This window comes from Nelusetta ayraudi, unplaced genomic scaffold, assembly GCF_046127955.1.
Source record: "Nelusetta ayraudi isolate G7.1 ecotype Tasmania unplaced genomic scaffold, CSIRO-AGI_Nayr_v1 ptg000063l, whole genome shotgun sequence".
NCBI classification, from domain to species: Eukaryota; Metazoa; Chordata; class Actinopteri; order Tetraodontiformes; family Monacanthidae; genus Nelusetta; species Nelusetta ayraudi.
In genome coordinates this window covers 4,323,085-4,345,807 of record NW_027466113.1, presented here as the reverse complement: position 1 = coordinate 4,345,807, position 22,723 = coordinate 4,323,085, and the positions used below count along the sequence as shown (strand labels likewise).

At 48.5% G+C, this 22,723-nt stretch overlaps 1 protein-coding gene across 1 annotated transcript; it reads right to left on the bottom strand.

Moving 5' to 3' along the window:
- Positions 1-4,394: 4,394 nt before the first annotated feature.
- On the bottom strand, positions 4,395-21,421 carry pitpnc1b (phosphatidylinositol transfer protein cytoplasmic 1b). The gene is made up of 11 exons (XM_076040906.1): positions 20,771-21,421; positions 16,243-16,391; positions 14,255-14,343; positions 13,163-13,170; positions 12,936-13,007; positions 11,484-11,576; positions 9,984-10,145; positions 8,466-8,529; positions 8,184-8,270; positions 5,608-5,770; positions 4,395-5,555 (listed from the first exon to the last, which is right to left on the bottom strand). Exons 1-10 carry the CDS (start codon positions 20,816-20,818, stop codon positions 5,613-5,615), a joined length of 930 nt encoding a protein of 309 aa, XP_075897021.1. The 5' UTR covers positions 20,819-21,421; the 3' UTR covers positions 4,395-5,555; positions 5,608-5,612.
- Positions 21,422-22,723: the final 1,302 nt, after the last annotated feature.

Below are 22,723 nucleotides of genomic sequence, written 5' to 3'. Positions count from 1 at the left end.
TTCACGCCATTTTTTTTTTTAGCAGCTGACTAAAAAACAAAAAAAAAAAACCCGACCCTGCTGTGGTTCTTACATCCTGCAGGGGGAAGCTGTACCTTTTTGTAGATCAATAGCGAGCGTCGACATTCTAATGAATCCCCCTCATTATTCTAATCCAACCCCCCCGCCCCCCACTCCCCCATTAGCAAACATACTGGCGCGCTGGCTGCGAAGGCTGCTCGGTAATTAATAGTCATGGCGGGGCAATTAAAATTGGAAGTTTGTGTTATTGGCTCCGTGATGGAGATGTTTAAAAGTGTGGCCCACCCGCGGCTCTTGGCGGAGCTACTGAGGTAGCAGCGTCCCCGAGTCTGACTGCGTCTCCAGGTGGCCCACTGCTGTGGCAGGTGTGTGTGTGTGTGTGTGTGTGTGTGTGTGTGTGTGTGTGTGTGTGTTCGCGCGCGCAAAGGCAGAGAACAGTTTCCAACACTTACCCTTGACTTTTCTCTTTACCCCGCCCACAATTAATTACCCTGATGAAACTGCAGTGCTGGGATCAGCCGCTGAGGAAGTGAAAACAACATTAGTGTCGATGAGAGAGGGAGAGAGAGAAAGAGAGTTGTGGTTGTTGCCGGGTGGAGCGGCACCGTGACAGTCATTATCGCGTGGAAGCAGCGGCCTTCCAGCTCCAATCCGGAGGGGCTGGCACGTGCCCACGCACGCACACGCACAAGCGTGCAGAGTAATCCATATTCACTTTCTTAATTGGCTCAATTAGTTCTCCCAGATACTGTATGAATTTTCCACTCTGCCTGTCCCCTGATAAAGTCCGGTGAAGGTGTCACTGGGCCGAGGTTACACATGTTTCCCCGGCGGGGGTGTTCGGGGGGGGGCTTTTAATTCTCGGAAGGTTTAAAGTCATTTACGCGGTCGAACGGGGCTAAAAGAAAAAAAAAAAATCGGATGTCTGATGCCGCGCCGCCAAGCCGCGCGCACGAACTTCCTCTGGTGGGAGTTCATGGATTAGCAGGCACGCGCGCTCAAACACACGCCGCGTCAGTACACGGATAAAGTGAACAATGGGAGAGCAGCCGCTCAATAAATCAAATCAAGGGAGAGTTTCTGTTTTCACACGCTGGTGTGCGGAGGGGGAGGGAAAAAAAAATCCTGAAAATCAAGGCTGGTGCCACTGAGCAGTTAGTGGGGATGTAGCTGCACTTAATGACTGCCAGGGATGCCCATTAATCAAATGGGCATGACTGGATATGTATACATATGTGTGTGTATGTGTATATATATTTAAATTTATATACATGTGTATATATGTATATACTGTACATAAACATAACACAAAAAGTAAGGAAATTTGTGTTTGCTAGGTTATTTCTTTGTTGCAACAATGCTTCTTGGAAATAAGTCTTATATCATTGGAAAGCCTTTTAAATGGTGCCACGCTTGTGAGGAACGGGCATTTGTGGGGTGAGCAGCAGAGCCAAGTATCTGGGTTGCTTTTCTATGCCGAGTCAAACAGCTGATTCTGCCATTGACTCTTGTTTGGTGGATTGGATGATTGAAATCTGAAGAAACAAGACACATTGGCAACTAACGATGCATTCATTTAACTAACAGGAGCCTCAGTAGTGTGTGGAGTAACCCTAACACTAACGCTACACCTACTGACCACTGCAACACAACCCATTTCCACAGGTGGGGCTGCCAGAAGCACCCAACAACATAATTCTGTCCAAGAATATAAGATATATTTCCAAGAAGCAAACACAAATTTCTTTACTTTTTGTGTTATGTTTATATATGTACAGTATATGTATGTATATACATACAAGTACAAGTATTGTACTTAATTTATTTGCTTAAAATTAGGTTTCAGGTTTTCTATTTGTTGTAGATGTTGCACAGAAAGTAAAAATTGAATAAATATTTAACATTTTTCATGAAATGTTTTTCATGTTTGTTTTTGTTTTGTTTTTTTGAGTTTTTTGGTGACTTGCCTGCTGGTGTTGCCTGTTTCCACCCCGTCAGCCTCCAGACCAGGCAGCAGTGATCGAATCGCTTCCGATCGTTCAAGTACTTTCGAAATTACGACGCACTTCAGTTTCCAAGAGTTTAGCGAGTCCCCAAACTAAACCAGCGCTGGCGTTGCCGCCTAAGTGGTAAAGTTAATGACATGCTCAACTAAGTGGTTTAATGGTCACTGTTATTTAATGGCTCGGTTAAATATACTGAGCTGCCAAGAAATGGAGACCAATGCATTGAGAGGCCCAGGAGACACGCACGCACACACGCACGCACGCATGCACGCACGCACGCACGCACGCACGCACGCACGCACGCACGCACGCACGCACGCACGCACACACACACACACACATCGTCAAACAAATGAGGTGGTTGCATTACTGTCACATGTATTGATCTGGAGGAGAGGCTCGTACATCAGTGTGGTTCGGCAAAATGCCATTAAGGTGAAGGGGAAACTGTACACACACACACACGCACACACACACACACACACACACACACACACACACACACACACACACACACACACACAGTGACTCTCTCAACTCTCCCTGCTGTAACTTTCTCTAAATTCAGCTCCTATTTTCTGGTCATTCTGTTTTTCTCTGCGTCTCCCCGGTGCCTCCTCGTCCTCGTCCTCGTCCTCCTCCTCTCTTGCGTTGCCCATCTCCTCCACCTCCCCACCCTCCCCAACCTCCCCTGCTCAGCCTTCCACATGAAAGTAGGGCGTATGGCAGCGTGCGGCGGTACCGGCTGCGGCTCATCTGAGCCTCGGCGCAGTTCTGAGGGGCAAACTGGGAATAGCAGGATGATTCAGCGCCACCGGGTCAGGATCTATGATAATGTACCATGGGGAACATTTCCATATAATGAAGACGGTACATCTTCTTTAGAAGGCCCCTGGAGGAAGGGAGATGAGGACACACAGATAAAGAGGACAGAGGGAAAAATAACAGGGAGATCAAGGAAGATTGAAGAGTGAGAAGGCGGCGGCGGCGAAGAAGAACTAGTTGAGGCTGAAGTAATAATAATATTAATTGTAATCATAATAATGATACGGGAGAATTTAATGAAGAGTCAAAGAGGCACAGGTGGCTTTCATGCAAGGACTGGTGAACATTCCTGGCTGTGAGGAGCAGCTGATCTTTCATATCAGCCTCCTGCTGCTACTGTAAAGAGAGATGTGTGGGGGAGGGGGGCGGGCTCCCTCAGGCGTGTGTGTGTGCATGTGTGTGTGCGTGTGCATGCAGCCACTGTTTGCAGCGGCGCCTGTGCTGTGAGAGTGGGCGGGGCCACATGTGGGCCGCTGGCTGCAGGGTTTGAATGGAGCTGCCAGGCCGCCTCACTCACAGGGAACAATGGAGTCACAGGCTGGTGACGGACGCACACGCCCATCTGTGGAAATCTTTTAAACATCACTTTATAATATTTTTTTTGTTTCCCCTCCTTCTGTTCGCGGCAGCGAAGGGAACAGGAGGAGGAAGAGGAGGAACAAAATAACAAGGCTGGACTGAAAGACTGACGGACAGACGGGGACTCTTTGCATCCGTGGCTGCTGCCGCTGCCGCTGCCGCTGCCGCTGCCGCTGCCGCTGCCGCTACTGCCGGTTCCACGCAGCGGCACACAGTGTGAAATTGCAGAGCAGATTACACGGCAGCCAGTCCATCGTTATAGGTCAACGCTGATCAAACACGCTGGATAGTGTGTGCACAGTCTTCTTTTATTTGCAGACTCCTTCTGCTTCTTCTTCTTCTCCTTCTCTTTGCTCATCCTCCCAAGTATCGAGACTAGTGATGGGAATTCCGGCTCTTTTCAGAGAACCAGTTCTTCTGGCTCGGCTCACTAAAAAGAGTCGGCTCTTTTGGCTCCCAAGCGGCTCCTTAGATTTTCTGTTGCTTCTTTTATTTTATGACCAAATGATGTACTAAAAGTAATGATTAATGTTCATGATATCAAAGATTTATACACTCAACATGAAACACAGTACTGTAAAAAACAAATATGATATACCGAAACAAACACGCACCCTATTACGATTATGTGCAAGTGAAAGAACACATCATTTTTGGCATTCTAGAAAACAAAATCTTATTGTTATATGGTATTCATCTATTATTCCGTTCATCCTATGTCTGACATTTTTTTTTTTTTTTACATTTCTCTATCGCACAAAATGAAAAAACAAAAAACAAAAACCGTCTCCCAGCCAATCAGGAGCTGTCTCTCTTCGTCTACTTCAAAGAGCCGGCTCTTAGAAACCGGTTTGAACGACCCATCACTAATTAAGACTGTAGCAAAAAAAAAAAAATCACTGGGAGAAAAACCCAGATATTTATCGACGAGACAAAACAATAATTACACGAAAATGAGAGTGATCACTGAAGGCACCTGATTTTTATTTTTCTGCTTCATTCATTTTTCTTTTTACAAATCTCAATGTTTTAACGTCAATCCCTGAGCCGATCTCGACCGGGTTTTCTTCCGTCCGTTAAAGAATAGAGCTAATCGCCCAAATTATGATCACGTCTCCGGCTCCTTAATTGAAGTCGGCCCCCAACTTGACCTGGCTGTTGCCACTGCTGCTGCTGCTGCTGTTGCTGCTGCAGCCTGCAGCTCTGCGATCAGGAAGCCGATACGCTGCTCTGCCCCGTTGATGTCGTCCGATCTGACCTATCGGCTGCGGCGGATTGGCCGGCGGATCCATAACATCGACGGGCTCCCCGGCTTCTCCTCCGCACTCTCATTAGATCCACTCTATTAAACTCCTTATGCATCTGTCTGTAGGCCGCCGGCCGCCGGCTGGGAGACAATCAGGGAGCCCTGCTGGTGGTCAGCGAGCGCTGCAGCAGCGGCTGAGAGGAAAAAATCCGGTAATGGAATGCACCCGGATCACAGTCTGTTGGTGTCGGGGGCGGGGGGGTGGGTTTGTTTGTGCATTTCTGTGCGTTTGTGCGGTACTAGAGAAGTTGCAGTTCTTGTGCGTTATTCTGCATGTGCATGGAAGCAACCAATAAATATTGGCATTATTGCAGCTGGGAGATATTTAGACTCTCAGTGTTACATGTCTGTGCAGCAAAAGTAAAGCGAAGTCATTGATTTACACCTTTGAGCTTATTTATTTATAAAAATCCCATCTTAATATAAAAAAAGTTTATTGCTACTTGCTTATATTTGTATATATATACATATAAATATGTATTTATGTGTGTATATGTAATATATATAAATCTATATAAGTGCATATATATATATATAATATATATATACATATATATTATCTATATATATGTACATATTTGACATATTTGCACATGTTCTTTTTAATAAGGACCTCAGATGGCTTTAACCTTCTACAACTAATCATCTGCTGCCTCAGCTTCCACCCAGATTCTCCCTCTAATAAGGCTTCCCTCCTCCTAAAATGTCAAAATATTCAATTAGGTCAATGCTAATGTTGCTGCCTGACACCCGTTTGCTGCGCAGTGTGTGTGTGTGTGTGTGTGTGTGTGTGTGTGTGTGTGTGTGTGTGTGTGTGTGTGTGTGTGTGTGTGTGTGTGTGTGTGTGTGTGTGTGTGTGTGTGTGTCTAGGGGCATCATTCCGGGGTGGAGTTGAGGCGGGTGGGACTGAACGGCTTGGCGCAGTCGCGCTGGTCGGAACTCTCGGCCGTCCTCACTCCCATCTTCTTGAGGGAACGCTCGTCCGTGACCGAGATGGAGCGGGTGAAGGCGGGACGAGTGGCAGCCGCCGGGCCTGAGACGGACAGAAGGACAAATTGGAAATGTTTGATTTCTCAGACGACACCTGACGGCGTCGTGTTTGGCACCAGGAACAGACTCGACTGGTGTCAAAGCCTCGTTCAAGTGGGGTTTGGAAGTTTTTCTTGACTGCTGAGCTTCCTGCCTGGGGTCTTTGCACACAGGCAAACATAAAGGCAGCTAATAATCCTCCAGGTGCAGGGATTCACTGGTGTCCTGCCTGCGCCAATCTCTTGATGGTGTGGTGATAGTACACCAGCCTTAAGATACATGCCGCGCTCTGTCAATAGCACAGAAACTAGTTTACGTCAGCCATAATTTCTTTACAACAATGGAATTCAGCTCCTTTTTTGGAAAAGAAAGAGAAAAGACGGCAGTTGCAGAGAGAATCTGAGCGAGAAGGTGCAAAGTTCCCCGTCTGATATTCATGGCCACATTAGCTCCGCGTCTCCTTGTTATTCAACTCACACAGCTGCTGTGCATTGAGAGTAAATCACATGAATTTCGCTTCAATTGCGGCAAATGAATGAAATGAAAGCGGTGATTTGATGGGCGCGGCGGAGGTGAATGCAGTTAGCGGCGGCCGTCGGCTCGGGTGATGCAGGGGAGCTGCGGCGGCGGCAGCCAGGGTGAGCAGCGACTGCATCCTGATAATCCTCATCATCGCAGGCGGCGAGCGGCAGCGTCGGAAGTGAGAGAGCCGCCAGCTTCAGGGGAACGAAGCGGGGTTCACCTCAGCTGGAACCGAAGCTAGAGCTTTTTGTGATGTCACAAAAAGCTATGCCAGGGTAGTGATCTTCCCCAGGAAGATGTTGGCTCCGCCCCCTCTATGATTCACACCTGACTTGTTTTTTTTTTGTTACGTTTCACACATACGGAAGGTGCAACAAAGCATCACTCTCAGCGGGAAGCTGAAACCCGGGCTTGTCGTCGCAGGCTGCAAACAGAGGGCTAAATCAGCTGTTTCTGGTTGCTGTTTCTGGTCTGGTCTGATCTGATGAGTTTTGCTGGATAGTGAAAATAATGAAAGCGAGAGACCTTCAGCGGGAAAGCACCTTCCTCACATCTAGCTGAGGTTCATGGAACTTACCAGCAGGGGGCAGATTGCACACACATGCACACACACACACACACACACACACACACACACACACACACACACACACACACACACACCACACACACCACAGGCAACCCACCCAGCCAGACACGGACCCACACCGGCGATGACATTTGCAGGCGAGTGCTGCAGCGGCAGCAGCTGCTGCTGCTGCTTTTTTATGTTGAGAGAGCTGAGGAGTTCAGCAGGTGGCTGCAGCCCACTGATGAGGAGGCCGACGCAGCAGCAGCAGCAGCAGCAGCAGCAGCAGCAGCAGCAGCCCTTCACCAGCCTCCTCCTCCTCTTCCTCTCCTCCTCTTCTCCTCCTATTTTCCTTCTCTCCTCCCCCTTTCATCTCCTCTTCTCCAGGCCCTCTCCTGTCTCCTCCTCATCTTCTCGTCCCCCTCTATTCCTTTCCTCCTCCTCCTCACTTTCTTCCCTTCTCCTCCTCTCCTTCTTTCCTCTTCCCCAGCTTCTTTCCTTCTCTCCTCCTTCCCCTCCTTTCCTCCTCCTGACCTCCTTCTCTGTCTCCTCCTCTTTCCTCCTCTCCTTCTTTCCTCTCCTCCTCCTCCTCCTCTTCTCCCCTCCTCCTCCTGTCCTCCTCCTCTTTTCAGTTCTCCTAAATCTGCCTTCCCGTTTGTCCTTCCCCTCTGCAAAAAACACTGCGTCGTCTCACTCCACGCAGCACCTCCTGGCTGCTCCTGCCTCCCTCTCCATTTATTCACACACACACACACACACACACACACACACACACACACACACACACACTTACGGCAGCCATCTGGGCACTTGTAGGGCCGAGTGGAGACGCTGCTGGTGCAGCAGCCACAGTTCAACCATCAGTGGATCAGAGTCACTGCCTGCTTTTCCGAGTGTTGACGCCGCGGCAGCGTTAATAAAACACTAAATGCCTGTTCGGATCTCTTGCTCTTTCGCTAATGATCCAAAAAATGATGGCATCTGTGTGTGTGTGTGTGTGTGTGTGTGTGCGCGTGTGTGTGTGTGTGTGTGTGTGTGTGTGTGTTTTCTCTCCTTATTTCATTATGTACTTTTCTCTCTACCTCTTTCCTGCTTATTACGCTAAAAATAAATTGACGCGTAATTACTGCAGCGCGCAAATGTACATTTTAAACTGGAATATTCTTTTCAAGTGCGCCGCTCTTTATCTTCCCTCCTCCACATTCAGCACTTTCCAGCTGATTACCCTCGTTCCCCCTATACACACACACACACACACACACACACACACACACTCACACACACACACATGCTGCTCTGCTCTGCAGGTCAGAAGCTCCAACCTCACCTGTGCCGTTATGGCTGCATTTGACTTTGTCGTTGGTTTTCTCCTGCATTTCCTGCTCGTACTCCCTCACCTCCTCCAGACTCAGGCCTGCAGGGGGAGCCAGAGAGCACATGCATGCATTGGTGCAAACACACACGCGTACACTCGTATAGAGACACTGCATCCCTGCAGCACGTGGACTGTGATTTAATGGTGGTGCTGAAGATTTAGGAAGAAGAAGAAGAGGACGGAGAAGAAGATTGTTCAGAGTTTATTATGTGTCGGCGTGTGTCTGTGACTCACCGTGCCACTCATCCAGCCAAGCCACTGCCTGTCTGTGGCCGACCAGGAGAATGTCCCGGATGTTCTGAGGAGACGGGAAGCAGCAGAGGGAGAAATTGAAGCCGCGTGTCTTGTCTAAATTTCTAGAACTGTTCTGCAATGTGAGCGTCGGACTCGAACCGAATTGCATCATCACGCTGGTGGAAACATAGTTCAACTCTTGCCCAACGCCGCCACTGACGCACCGGCGTGGAAAAAGCCCCTTTATGGTGAGAATGCGCGGACAAAGGGTGTTGATACTCGCGCTTTGAATGCCTCCGTTTCTTCCTCTGTGCCTAATTGCGGCGCTGCATTGTTCAAAAAAGGAGTCGAAAGATATGTTTTTATGAGCTGGGTTGGTGGGAGATAACAGACGACAAGCTCGGCATTGTTGTGAAAGACCTTGACGGGGGTGCGGGAGCGGGGGGGAATGTCTGCGGCTTCGCCCAAGACTATTTTCACACGACCCCTTGTTGGTCTTTTTTTTCCCCAGAGAAAGCGCGGAGTGCAATTCTCCATAATTCAGAATAAAATTTTAATTTTTTTTCATTGGAGCCCGAAAATAACAGGGTGCATGGGACTCCTTCAACAGCGCCGTGTCCGTTTTCAAACCCATAACGAGCGAATAAAATCCTGTCTTGCTAATGAAAAAATGAAAAAGGAGCTGCAGCTGTGAAGGTGAGCGCCAATTAAAGAGACGCCCGGCGCCTTTTTTTTTTTCTCCCAGGGTCATGCAAAAGCAGCAAATAGTTCCATAGAAGTCTGACCTGGCGGTGCTTTGCATAAAGCCGGGTGCTGCGCTAATTTGAGGCTAACGGCCCCCTCGACACCGGCCTGGGTAATTATTGTACTAATGTTTGGAAAAGAGGGCGGTCACTTATTGCGCAACACGGCAGCACGATGGGCTCACAGCCAGAAGGTGGCGAGTTTGAGTCCCCCACCGGGGTCTGTGGGTGACCCCCCCCCCCTTTCACTCGTTAAGACGGCCGGGATCGACTCCGACGGTGTGAGTTCAGGAGAAGCAGCGATGGGCGGAGACGTCCGTCACGACGGCTCGCGTTTGAAATGCACCTTGCACGTTTTGACGTCCGGGCTCCGACCTCGTCGCTCCTCGTACGTGGTTAGCATTGAGAAAAACACTTGCAGGTGGATTGTAGGGGGAAGGGAGGGAGCGTAATGGCAGGTGCGGCACTGATGCGGGGCAACAGCACGTTGACAGTTCGTGGGGAGAGTTGAGGGGTTGGGCGGTTTGAATAGAGCTGCAGATTAGATTAGGTTTGTACTTCCGTAGGAAATTCAGTTCCTCAGCTGCATCACAGTCGCACACAAGTGCACAAAATCAGTATAAAAGAATAAATGCGGTAGATTGACAGGATTGGTGGCTGCGCAGAGAGGAACAAGGCTCACTTCATTTTTTTTTTTTTTGTCTCCGCAAACTCCCTGAGATGAATTGGCCATCAGGCTCGTTGGCCATCGGTCAAGCGTACGCATGCCTCTCACCTTGTGTATGAACTCCTCCGTCCTGGACTGGAAGCCGTACACCTCGAAGCTGCACTGCACCCTCTTGTAGGAGCACATGATTGGCGTGCAGCCGTGGTCGTCCCTCCAGCCCCCCTTCAGGGGCCCCCGCCCCGTTTTACTGGATTGCCAGCGACTCAGGTCCTGCTCAGAGCAAACGGAGGAGAGCGCTGCTGCTGAGTCTGCAGGAACCTCGGCCCTGCGGATGCCTCCCAGGGCCGAGCGAGCGAGCGAGCGAGCTGTGGATGTGCGTGTAACACACACTGCAAGCACAAGTGTGTGCGTGTGTGCGTGTGTGTGCGTGTGTGCGTGTGTGCGTGTGTGTGTGTGTGACAATATGCGTTTGGCGGTGAAAGCAGATTCACACATCCCACATGAGGTTCAAGTGCGATACCAACGGTCTGTGTGATCCAGCCGACCAGAAGCTGTTTGTGTTTTTCCGTTTAAACTGCATTAAACTGGAAGCCGGATTGTTTGTCTTATTATATTTCACTGTAGTTTTTGTTTACATATATGCACAGGCTGGTCTGCATGCCTGTGAAGTTCCTTTATTCTTTGAGGGCTCGTGAAGCCTGGGAACTTCGGCGAGCAGCAAAGTGCTCTTTTTTTCTTTTTCTTTTTTTTACTCCTTTTTCAGAAACAAACACACACACAGGCGAAATAAAGAAGCAAAGAGGTTGATGTTTGCCGCTGCGCCGCTGCTGTGCTCTGTAATCCACTATAGGCGACGGCGTGTATTGAGCAAAACAGGCTTATTGCTTTTAGTCCCGTTGATCAGAATCCGTGAAGCTTTTAGCAGGAGAGCAGAACCCAAAGAGACAAAAGCGCAGCGCAGTGGCTGCCTGCCATTTAACGAGTTGGTAAAATGGAAGTGTCTGCGTAGCATCAAACTTCCAGCCCCTGAATGAACACTGAGGTCGCTCATATGCAGAGAGTGAAAAATAACCCCACGCAGTGGTGGAAATGTAGCAAATTAATTAGTATTTGATATTTGCACGCTCAAATTCTGACTTTCGCAGGAGGGAACTTTGATTAATATGAACGAGGCTGTGTAAATTTTACCCAGCCAGATGTTTGGTCATGTGAGACATGAACTCAGATGAACATTAAAACTGGTTCATTCAGAGAATGAGAACTCAAAACAATACACCGAGCTTTAACTGCTGACTATTGGCAGTCACCACCTGATTAATTGTTGGAAAAAACTAGAGAGAAAATGTGAAATAGCTTCTTCATTGTGAGGTTGTTTATTAGTGAGGGCTAGTTTGAGCTACACCTGGGGTGAAGTGGGCCAAGTTACTTCACCTGCTGTTGCTATGTAAGAGGCAATATGATGGTTTTCTCGCCTCCTTGTCAAAGCTCGATCTAATTTTCTTGCAAAAGTCAAGCGCGAAGGTTGCAAAGTTTTGCAGGTTTTGCAGTCGCACAACTTTTTATTTTTATTTATTTTATTTTTTTCTGTCGTCGGTCTCGTCACTGTACCTCCTTCTCCTTGTAGTGCTTCTCCGGGATGGGGTCACTCAGGATGTCCAGGAAACTGATGTTTCCCGCTGGGCTGGGCGTGTCCCCAAACACCTGCAGCCAAAACCAGACAATTTGATGAGTGCCAACGGCTCACACACACTTGCACGTACATGTCAGTCACTCTCTCGCAGCAGAGTGAGTCACTGTGTAGAAAAAGCGAGGTCATGCACCACATCACTATCCCACCCCGAGGCCCTGCTAGCCAATCACGGAGGAGAAGAACAGAGGGAAACTGGGCGAGGCGCTTCATGAAGCGGGGGAGGGAGGGCGGGTTGCTCGCCGAATATGCTTTTTCCCCGGAGGGAGAGCGGAGTGACGCGTGGGAGAGTGCACTTTATGTCTCACCTTGTTTAAAACCTTGTCCTGATGCTTCTCTGCAAGCCCAACATTACGGCCGCGAGAACTTAACAAATGGGTAAAACAGCGGCTCTGGGATGAACTCCTCCAGCTCCCTCTGATCTCACCACCTGCCCGCCCGCTCGCTCGCTCGCTCGCTCGCCCGCCCACTCGCCCGCTCTGTGAGGTGGAATATTTACGCTAGCACACCGAGGATGGCGACCGCGACGGCCATTATGTTTTCGCAGCAAATATGGCTTTTTCCAAATATAACATTAAAGGTCACGTAAAGAACATGCACTGCCTGAATGTTTCCAAATTAGGCCTTTTTTTTTTTGTTTCCCTTTTTGGGATTTTGTGTTTTTATATCGAGTGGAACATGAAAACAAGGATTAACGAGAATTAACTCTGAACGAAAAATTGGGCCTTTAAACAGCTGTCACTTATTTCTAATCAATAAAAATACTAGCGATTCAAATGTTAGCATAAAAATTTAGCGCAGTACGCTCTCTTGCCTCTAGATGCCACCAAACCTTACGCACCGGGCCTTTAAAAAAAGCTCTCAATTATTTTAAACCACCTGATTGTTACAGATGCCCTTATTAATACTATTATTGTGAACCCGCTCTGCCTCGTACGTGTCGACGTTAGCGTGTCGTGCGTGTCGACCTGCGTGTTCGTTCGCGTTTCGGTTTCTCGCGACGAACCAACGTTTCCACCGGCAGCTGAAACAAGCCTCGCCGCGTTTCTCCCCGCAAAGCGTCCTCCCCCCTCAACACGCCGAGTCTTGTCACTTGACCTGATTTCTCTGCAACAACCGAGCGCACGTGGTGAAAACGGAAAGAGAGGAGGGCGAGAAAAAAAAAAGAGTGCGGCTGAGGTTTGGGAGCCTGTGACGAAACGTCCGACAGTCTGTTGCACGTTTCGCGATTTGGTGATTTGAATCTCGCTGAATGCTGTCTCTGTCACTGCAGTATCGGCCCCTTCCTGCACTCTGATGTAGGCCGTGCCCCCCCACCCCACCTCACCCCTCCTCACCCTCATACCCCCCTGACCCTTCTCCGCCGCACTCACGTTGTCGTTGCTGCCGTTGTTGTTCTCAAATCGCGTCTCGATGCGGATGCTGAACTTGGGCAGGAACGACACCTGCGGGGTGACACAGGGTGAAGGTGAGGGTGGAGGTGGGGAGGGTGAGGCAGGCAACAGATTAGTGTCAGTGATACTGGGGGGGGTGGTAAGGGGAGCGAGCAGAGGAGCTCGCCGGCATTCATGTACGACAAACGAGGTGTGAGGAGACTTACTGAGTACTCTGCAGCGGGCGGCCGGGACGCGGGGAGATGGATGAAGGGGAGGAACAGCATTAGTTACTCATACATGCATGATTACACAGGCGCTCGCACAGATACACGTGTCACCTCAGGGGGGACGCGTAGCTCACACGTAGCGGTAAATATTTGATTGCACTGCAGGGGAGGGAGAGAGAGAAAAAAAACCTGCCTGCTTGTAAGCAAACATGGACGTTTTACTGTAGGGAGCATTTTGTAGTTTAAAGGTCCCATATTATGCAAAAATCCCTCCGCTGATGTTTTCCAATGTTCAGGCTGTCAGTAGCTGCGTTTCCACTAGAGCTCTTCGCAAAATAAAATCGACATTTCTAAAATTTGGACAAAGTGCAATTGCGATTTGCTGGTGTTTCCATTGAACGGTGTGAGTAGCTTAAGCCGTAATTCTCTTCAAATCTCGTCCCGCGGGATTTGACGAGAATTACGTTTGCTTTTGTTTGTCCACGTTTGTTCAAGAATGGTTGTTCTATTTTTCTCTTTGATTACTTGTGAAAAACATTCCGTCTCCTCCTCCGTCCAAACATAATGCGCCATTTTCACTTGAAGTGAACTGGTCACGTGACCCCACACGTCATGTCCAGTGACGTGTAAATGCGGAAAAAAGTGTTTGCATGACACTTTTGCGATATACCTCTACATCGATACGTCTGAAAAAGCACCTCATGAGAGCATCGAAACCTTTTAGCCGTATTTCATAGGTTTTTCGATGGTTTCGGTGTTTCTATTACTTACTACTACTACTTACTATTAATTGCGATATTTAGTTTTTGCGCAATTCTAGCGGTAATGGAAACCCAGCTACTGACATCCACCAGAATGACAAAAACACCCTTTTCAATTATTTTTCTTTTATATTTTTCATGCACTTGTACAAATCACACCACCATGATATAAATAACCTTACCAGATTTAGCAGGCAGGCAAACAGAGGGTTAATTAGATGCTGTTTTCCAGAGTTAATCGAGAGCTTCTATTCAATGTTATTTCTCCCGTGGGAGTCCGTGAAAACTGACGACCTGCAAACGTGTGTTTAAAGGTGTCTGGCCGCACCTGTGATGGTGTAGGGGTAGAAGTTCCAGGCCTTTTCCGTCACGTAGAAGATGCGCGGGATGAAGGCCTTGGCCCAGGACGGCAGTTTACTGAAAAGCAAAGCAGAGCAGAGGCGTGCACTCTCAGACCTGGGAAGGAGCCAGGAGCGGCGGGAGGGAGAGATTCCAGCCGGAGACAAAGAGATCCTGAGTGGGCTTAGTGCCATTTATAGCCAGACTACCTGTAGGCTACGCTCAGCGTCGCATTCATCTGCATGACTCACCCCTTAATTACGTCTGTTCTAATGAGTCGCTCCTGTGACTCCGAGGTCGCATGTCAAAACATGATGGGGGTTGAATGCAGGTCGCCCTCCGCCCACCTGCGTTATATGATGATGTGTGTGGCTTCGACGTGTCAGTCCAGGTGTGCTGTTGTTTTGTTTGCAGGGGTTGTTGGTGTGGGGTATATTTACTAATGAAGGCCAAATGTCCCGCTAGCACGGAAAGATTACCAAAATCCTCTGCAGTCGGCGCTAGTCTGCATTTCTTTACTCCTCTAAGACTTTATGTTGGGATTAGTGGCCGGGTTTAAAGTGGTGATTAGAATAAGGGTTGAGGTTATACCAGGCTAATAAGCGAGGTTGCCTGTTGGGTTGGACACACTTTTTGAGGTAATAGGAGATTTTTGGTGTTTGTTTCCACATGATGACGACGCACCCGTCGCCAGACTTTCACCCAAACCGCAGAGCGAGCTGTCAAAGTTGCAACCAGCTAACGAGTTGTCCCGCCTTCACATTCTTGTGGCGACAAGACGTTCCAGCTCATCAATGGCAGCGGTGTTTTTTTTCTTGTCACGCTCCCATGTTTATCTTGACGATTCAAGGCCGTCCTCTGTCGTTGCAGACACCGTGATCTCTTCTGGGCTCCAGATTTTAAAACATTTGGCTCTTAACTCTTAATACCTCCGATTAAAGGGTTTACAAGCATTTCATAAGCCCTCATTGTAACCCTGAGACTTTAAGAAGTTTATATAAGGTTCCACATTTAGTTTTGACCTTTCGAAAGCTTAAGTAACATTGTTATTATTATCATCATTATTATTATTATTTTTATGAAAACTATGCAGTTTTCTTTCAGAGTTTAGCAACGCATTTCACCACTGCGGCTCATCTTTTGTCCTTTAGATAGATCCAGACTGACTGGTTCCAGTCAGTTAATTTCAGTTAGTTTCTTTTTTCTGTTCAGCGGAACTGAAGCAAGAATTGCATTGATCTGCCCATTAAAATGAAGACATTTAAAGGCCCTGCGTGTGATATTTAGTTGCATCTAGGGGCTGGGAAACATACCTCAGACATTGTTAAGCCTAGTTTCCTGATTGCTGGTCTTTCAACCCTGAGCAGAGCCCCCACCTGCTCTTTATATCAAATAAAACATTTGTTGCTGTCAAATGAAAGCACAGGCTTTTAATTTTTGTGAAACTACTAACATATGTTGTTATTTCCCAGTTCATTTGGCTCTTTTTAATGTCACATATTGGCCCTATAATTTGTGTTGTCCATTTTTGGTGGAAAAAGCCTCAGCATCACCTCAGATCTGCTTAGAATTCGAAAATATTTCACTTTTTTTTTTGACACAAAACTGAAAGTCTGTCTTCCCCCTCAATGCCAAGAACCACTTTTCAACGTCGCCCCGTCTTGTAGTTGCAGCCGCGCCGATGACGCGTGGCTTGTTGTTGCCAGCTGGAAGTCCGTAGTTTCACAATGACCACGCTCGACTTGACGTTTAGCTCCCGGGACAACAACAGTTTTTACCGTTACGCTACAAAGCAGGTCCGGGCACGTCAGTGTGTCAGTGTGTAATTGAACTTTGGAGCGCTGAGACGTTTTTATTGTGTGTCAGCAGCAATAGCTGCAGCGCGGCTTTGCATCGCAAGGGGGAATTAACCGGATCAAAGATCATCTACTATCAGCCGGCCCCCCTATGTTAATCCCCGCTAGCGCTCTCACCCACCTGGTCAGGTAGATCCTCTTCTCCGTCACCTGACCCGGGCCGTGCTCGGGGTGCGTGTCCGGCTCGTTCCTCACCACCTCCACCCCCTCGCCGCCGCCGCTCTGCTCGCAGCTGTGCTTGCTGATCATGTACAGCTGCCCGATCCTGTACTGGAGGCGGAGGAGAGGCTCAGCATGAGATACCGAGGGCCTGGGGGGGACTTCCGGGGGTCAAAGGTCAGAACAGATGAGATAAGATAAGATGAGACGGGCATGTTGAACTCTGATTAGCGCTACAATGGGGGGGGGACTCTCCTGCGCCAGGGCAGCGAGTTGGATCACAGTCGGGAAGGTTCAGCGTGTGCAAGGACGAACAGAGGTGAAGCATCAATTTGAAATGAGCAATAGAGCAATAAAATTAACACGACTACTACTACTACTACTTATAATAATAATAATAGTAATAATGATGATGATGGCACATTTTCACTTGATTGGATATCTCGTTGTCTGGTTTCCAATGATTAAATAAATGAATTAATAAGGCAAATATGTCTAATTAGTTTGAAGATGCCGTGAAGATGACGCACAAAGTGAAAGCTTTTCTACACCGCTATAAGAAGCTCCTTCTTATGTCTAATCAACTAATTGTTGTAGAGCCACTTATTATTATTAGCTGATGTTTTTCATGTTTTTTCATGACATACGAAAAGTCCATTTAAGAGCCTTTTTCATGACGATGAAGTGTGTTCATCAGCGTGTTGCTGATTAAATGAAGTGTTTGTTTCTGTAAATCCTCGTGAATCTGATTTAATCCATTTTCCTAAAAATGTGGCTCCCTGGATAAGATGGTGGTTTCATGTTGCGTGGAAACATGGAGATATTCTCTCTCTTGTTCTTCAGCTCATGTCAGTAAAATTTCCTGAACCCGGCTGAAAGTTATCAACCCCCGTCACGCCGGCGGCGGTCGGGCAGCGAGGAGTTTTGACGGGCTCCAAGCACACAAGCAAAACTTCAGCCACTTCTAATCAACGAGACACACACTCTGATGAGGGAATTGTCAAAACCCCCGAGCTGCCGCCGCCGCCGACCAATCACACGTGGCTGATTCGGCCTCTCGCTCCGTCTGATTACGCTTTGACGGTCACTCAATCTGCTTTGCATTTTGTTCCTCCATTTTTTCAAAATAACCACTAGGTTTTTTATTTTTTCTCCTTTTTTTATTTTTTATTTTTTTTAATGAAAAGGTCTCTCTCTGGTGACCATATCAAACATTCAATTTGATTGGGACGGGGTTTGTGCTCGTCAGCTGAAGCCAGTTTGGTGCTGATGAGGATGGAGAAACTCACAGCGACGAGGCCTTTGGGGTCTCTGGAGCCCAAACTGACACAATCACTGCCTCGCCATCATGTTTCCTCACATTAGAGAATACGACGGCATCGCTTGTGCTGCTGCTGTTGTCACTGTGACTGTGTGCGTGCGTGCGTGCGTGCGTGTGTTTCTTCTTCATCAGCAGTGTTGTTGTTGGGATTACTCCATGAAAGTAATCCAACTACTGATTACTTCTTGAAAAAGTAATCTTATTACGTCTTTCGCTACTTTGTTTCATAAGTAATCAATTGCTAATTACTTCAGTTAAAAAGTGACAGTTGAGAACGTCTGGTTTCCTGCACATAACGTACAGCGAACCACAACCATTCACGGCTACAAATGCAATCGCTGTTTTTTTCTTTCGCCGCCGCCATGCTTGTTTTGGTGCGTCGTCGCGTGTCAATGACGTTGCATCGTCAATCTGTGGCATCGTTGTTTTTGGTTGTTTTTCTAAATTTCAGAAATTTTTAGCTTGCAAAATATTTCAGAAAATTAATGGAATCGTTACTTGATAAAGTAATTTTCATATAATTACCAGTTTTGCCACAGTAATCCTGTTACATTTCTAAAAAAAAAAAAGTAGTTTAATTATTGTAGTGGACTACTTAGTAATAGATTACTCGCCAACACTGTTCATCAGTGCCTTTTACATTCTGCATGTTTGCTTTAGTTAGAAAATCGTTTCTTCTGGTCAGTTTCTTCTTCTTCATTTTTTTTTTTCAAAGTTAAATAAATTCTCAAAGTTGTGCAAAGCCGGTAAATTAAAAAACGTTAACATCCGCCGCGCCACGCCCTGGTGATTCATTTTGTCGCCCCACTTTGTCGTGCCAATAAAGCCTCGTCTTATTAAAAAACAGAGACGGCGGAAGACGAAGAGGAGGACAGAATTCTCTGCGCCATCCTTCACATTATTTCCCTGACGTGGCTGCGACACGCCTCCTTCTTACTCCAATTACTGTTGTGCGTCAACATTCAATATTTACTTGTTGGATATTCATGGGACTTAATTCATCAAAGTGATGGGTGAACAACGCCAAGCTCCTCCCAGACATGGGCCGCTAATCTGTTTTTTTCTTTTATGTAAAACTTATGTAAGCGTTGGGGCCACAAAGGGACGTTTCTGACCTCGGATCGCTGTTGAACACCACAAACAATGGCAATGAGTCGACGGCTGACGCGTGTTTGCCCTGCCACTCACTGTCAAGGTGAAGAGTTGGAGGAATTTTTGAAGAGAAATGAAAAGATTAGAAGAATCAAAATAACATGTGTGACATGTCAATATGTCAATCTGTCAATGTTAGTGGAACCTGCATTGTATCCGTCTACTAGACTGACTAAGTCTGACTGTGTGACCTCTGACCTTCAGTCACCATCAACTCAGATCAAGCATTCGTAATCTCGGCGTCATCGACGCGCTGGCGTGTTGTGACTATGAAAAGAAACAAAACGAAAACCACGCCTTGCCTGAGGGGTTTTGCCTGTTTTCCTACGGAATCAATCATCAGCGAAACGACACGTCTGATTTGAATCAGCAATCATTTTAGACGACAGCTGAAAGGCCGGCGATGTCGGCGAAGCTCCGTCTGATCGATGCTGCGGCGACGCGGCCGCGCCCGCTAGCTAGGACGCGGTAGGACGTTCTCGGCGCTCGCATGTTTTCTGCGAGCCGATAAGCCCGGACATTAAAAGCACCGCGAGATAACGTGGATGGCATCCATCACGGCTACAGTGCGGCGCCGTCCTGGAAAATCCCGCCTGCTTGCTATTCATGCGGTTCGTTCTCTGTGACCGAAAAACAAACCAGAAGCTTCTTGCAGGTAAAAGTTGCACACGGCTGCTGTTGTGATCCGGGAGTTTCTCTTTTCCTTTGACGGACGGACGCAGCAAGAAGCCTGCACCAAACATGACGATGCTCCAAACTTGTCAACGTTGAAACGAGTTGCCGTCATTGTCCTTTGTTGCTGTCCAAACAATACGTGGTTTAGCGAGAGATATGACGCACCGCTGAACTTCTCCCTCGGTCTTCTCAACTCTTCCATGTTGAGAAAAAGAATCTTAAGATTGAGATGATTGGCTGTTTGAAAACCCTTGAGGTGTGCATTATGGAAGATGAGCATCAGCAAGCATAGCGAATGAATATAATATTGTCTGGGACGACGCGACAGCAGAAGTGCAAGCGAGGTTAAAAGAAACGTGGGCTGAAACAAAAAACAAACAAACAAACAAACCAAAAAGACTAGTTGTGGGCTGCTGCGTCTCGCCGTGTCAACAACAGTCGCGCAGCGGTGGAGGCGGCACTGTTTCCCGATCGCTGGCCTGCCCAGTTTGATGGACTGAGGGAAACTGTTGCAATTTGACGGCCGCACTCGAACCTGCGTCACTCTCTGCCAAACGGGGGAATTTGCTAAAGTTTCTGCGTTGCCCTGCAAAAACCACAGCCTGGAATTCCAGTTTCACGGGACGCCGTCCGTCACTGTCACTGTGCTGCGGGAACAGCCAAGAACTTGAACGGGAGGTCGACTGCTGCTGCTGCTGCTGCTGCCGCCGCTGCTGCTGCTACCGCCGCCGCTGCTAAGGGCCAATGAGGACGTTCCCTTTAAAGGGCGCTCTTTTCTTTTTTTCCCTTCTTCTTCTTCTTCTTCTTCTTTTTTTAAAGGGCCCACCGCTTCCTTCCTTCCGAGAAAGAATCATGTTTTGTTTTTTAAACCTGCAGGGCTGAATGCCTTTGTTTGGCTTTGGGTCAAGTGAAGCCGCAACCAGTCTGACTGGTCATGAACCACCGGGTGCTGCGGCCAAGCAGGGCCGACGGACAGACAGACGGACGGAGGGGCAGACAGACGGACACTTTAGATGCTGCTGCAGGCAGCGGAGTGATGCTGCCGGTGAAGTGACCTGCGTCAGCCGGGCCTGCCGGTGCGACTCCAGCAGCAGCAGCAGCAGCAGCAGCAGCAGCAGAAGCAGCAGCAGCAGCAGCAGCGTTTCAGTTGCACTACTGTGTTTTTTTCCTTTTCTAAACTCCTGATCAGCTCATTAGCTGCCTCGATTTTTCAAGTGGAAACACACGCAAAGCACAGCTGACCCCCGCCCCTCTCACCTCCCACTACCACCACCGTCTCCCTCCCCCCCTGCAGGGAGCCGCTGAGTGTTTGAGTGAGCGTGGGAAAGACAAACACACTTACCTCATCCACGGTCAGCGGCATGCATATGCGGTACTCTTTCATCAACATGGTGCAGTCGCACTGAGGACCTCTCTGTCTCTCTCTCTCTCAGTCTGTCTGTGTCTCTCTCTCAGAGGTGTGTGTGTTGCTCTCTCTCATAGCAGTCAGGCCCGTCCAGCTCAACCGCCGCCGGCCCAGGTGACCTCGTCCCCGACGTTCCTCTTGCTTTGTTGCGCTGCCGTCACTCGTCCATGTTCACCCTCTGTCAATGAGTCTGTGTGTCTTTTTTTCTCTCTCTCTCACTCTGCTCCTTTTCACTCGCGCGCCCTCCCCCCCACTCACCCTCGCCTCCCTTGTCCTCCGTCTCTCCCTCCCTATTTGTTTTTCTTGCTCAATTAATTTCCGGCCCCGAACTCTTTAAGAGTGCTGCTGCTTCTTCTTCTTCTTCCTGCTTCTTCTCTTACTTCTGCTTTCTCTTCACTCGCGCTGCCTTCCGCCGCTTTTTCTGCCCTGTTTACTTTCTTTTCCTCGAGCCTTCGCTCTCTCGCTCCCTGCCACTGCGGTGAGAAGGTGGTAATTAGCCGTGCGAGCCAGCGAGACTGAAACCCGAGTGACTCTACCTGCTCCCTCTGACGTGAAACCTGCAACCTCCCCCCCCCCCCCCCCCCGTCCTTCCCCTCCCCCTCTGTCCCTCCCTCTCCTCTCCTTCTTTCGCTTCCCAACAAAATTCCTTTGCCTGCTCCTGCCTTCCTTCCTTCGGTCCTTCCTTTCTTCCTTGCTCCGCTCCGCTCCACCCCTCTTGGCCCCGCCCACGGAGCAATGACACCTCCTCACCTGTGCCGCCCCCTGCTCCTCCCTCTGCTCCTCCCTCTGCTCCTCCCTCCCTCTGATCCTCATCCGTCACTGTTTCCAGCAACAACAACCCTGATAGATCTGAATCTGGAGGTCATGAGGTCAGCATTCGGAGGCTTTTTTTTTTGCCGGCTCACCTGCAGGCTGACTGACAGGCTGGATTCAACATTACCCGGACAATGACAAGTTGTTGTTTTTTCCCCTCTTGAAGCCCCCCAGGCCTGCCGGACCTGCTCACATGATATTTACCTGGTGACCTTCACGTGGGTTTAATTGAATCTGTGTTTGGACAGTGAGTGCTCAGATCGAAGCCCGTGTCATTTTTTTCGGCCTGTGTAGAAACCACCGCCAGCCCCCCTCTGCCCCCCTACCTTCAGCTCTCAAGCCCCCACCCCCTCTTCAGTGAATCAGATGAATCAGAGAAGCAGATGTTTGGCTTCTCCAGGATCGACCCCCCCCACGACACAGAGGCCAGAAAACCAACAGCAGCCGCGATTCCTGCTCTCCGTTCGGGAATTCAATCATCGGCCGAAATAGCTCTCGCTCCTCCGACCTCGTGTCTTTGCTGTCGCCTGATCTGGGGGAAAAAAGGAGAAGAAGAAGAAGAAAAAGAAGAAGAAAATGAAGAAAGAGAAGGAGGAGGAGAAAAATCCTGGTCGGGTAGTCACTGCAGAGAGGCCTGGTGTGACACACACACATGCACGCACATGCACACACACACACAGACGGCGTTTGTGTCACCGCACGTTAAAGTTTGATCGGCGCTGACTTGGCGTCGCGTCCACGACTTGATCCAGTCATCGATCGGCCGGGGATTGATTTTGCATTGCAGGTTGAGGCTCTGGGAACTGGGTTAATGGTAACCACTGGTATATAGTGGCAGAGCCACTGGATGAGGGATCCTGCAAATTACAGATAGAGCCGATGAAAGGATTTTTCCCCAGATTGATCGGCAGGCTGAGGAGACGCTTCCGAAAGAGTTTTTTTTCCACTCTAACTGAAACCAGCTTGAGATGAGTTTTGAAACTACTCGATGTTAAATGTCTGGAATAGTGTCTTTTTTTTTTTTTTCCTTTGGTAAATGTGATTTTGTACATTTCCACACCTAAATTACAGATAAGG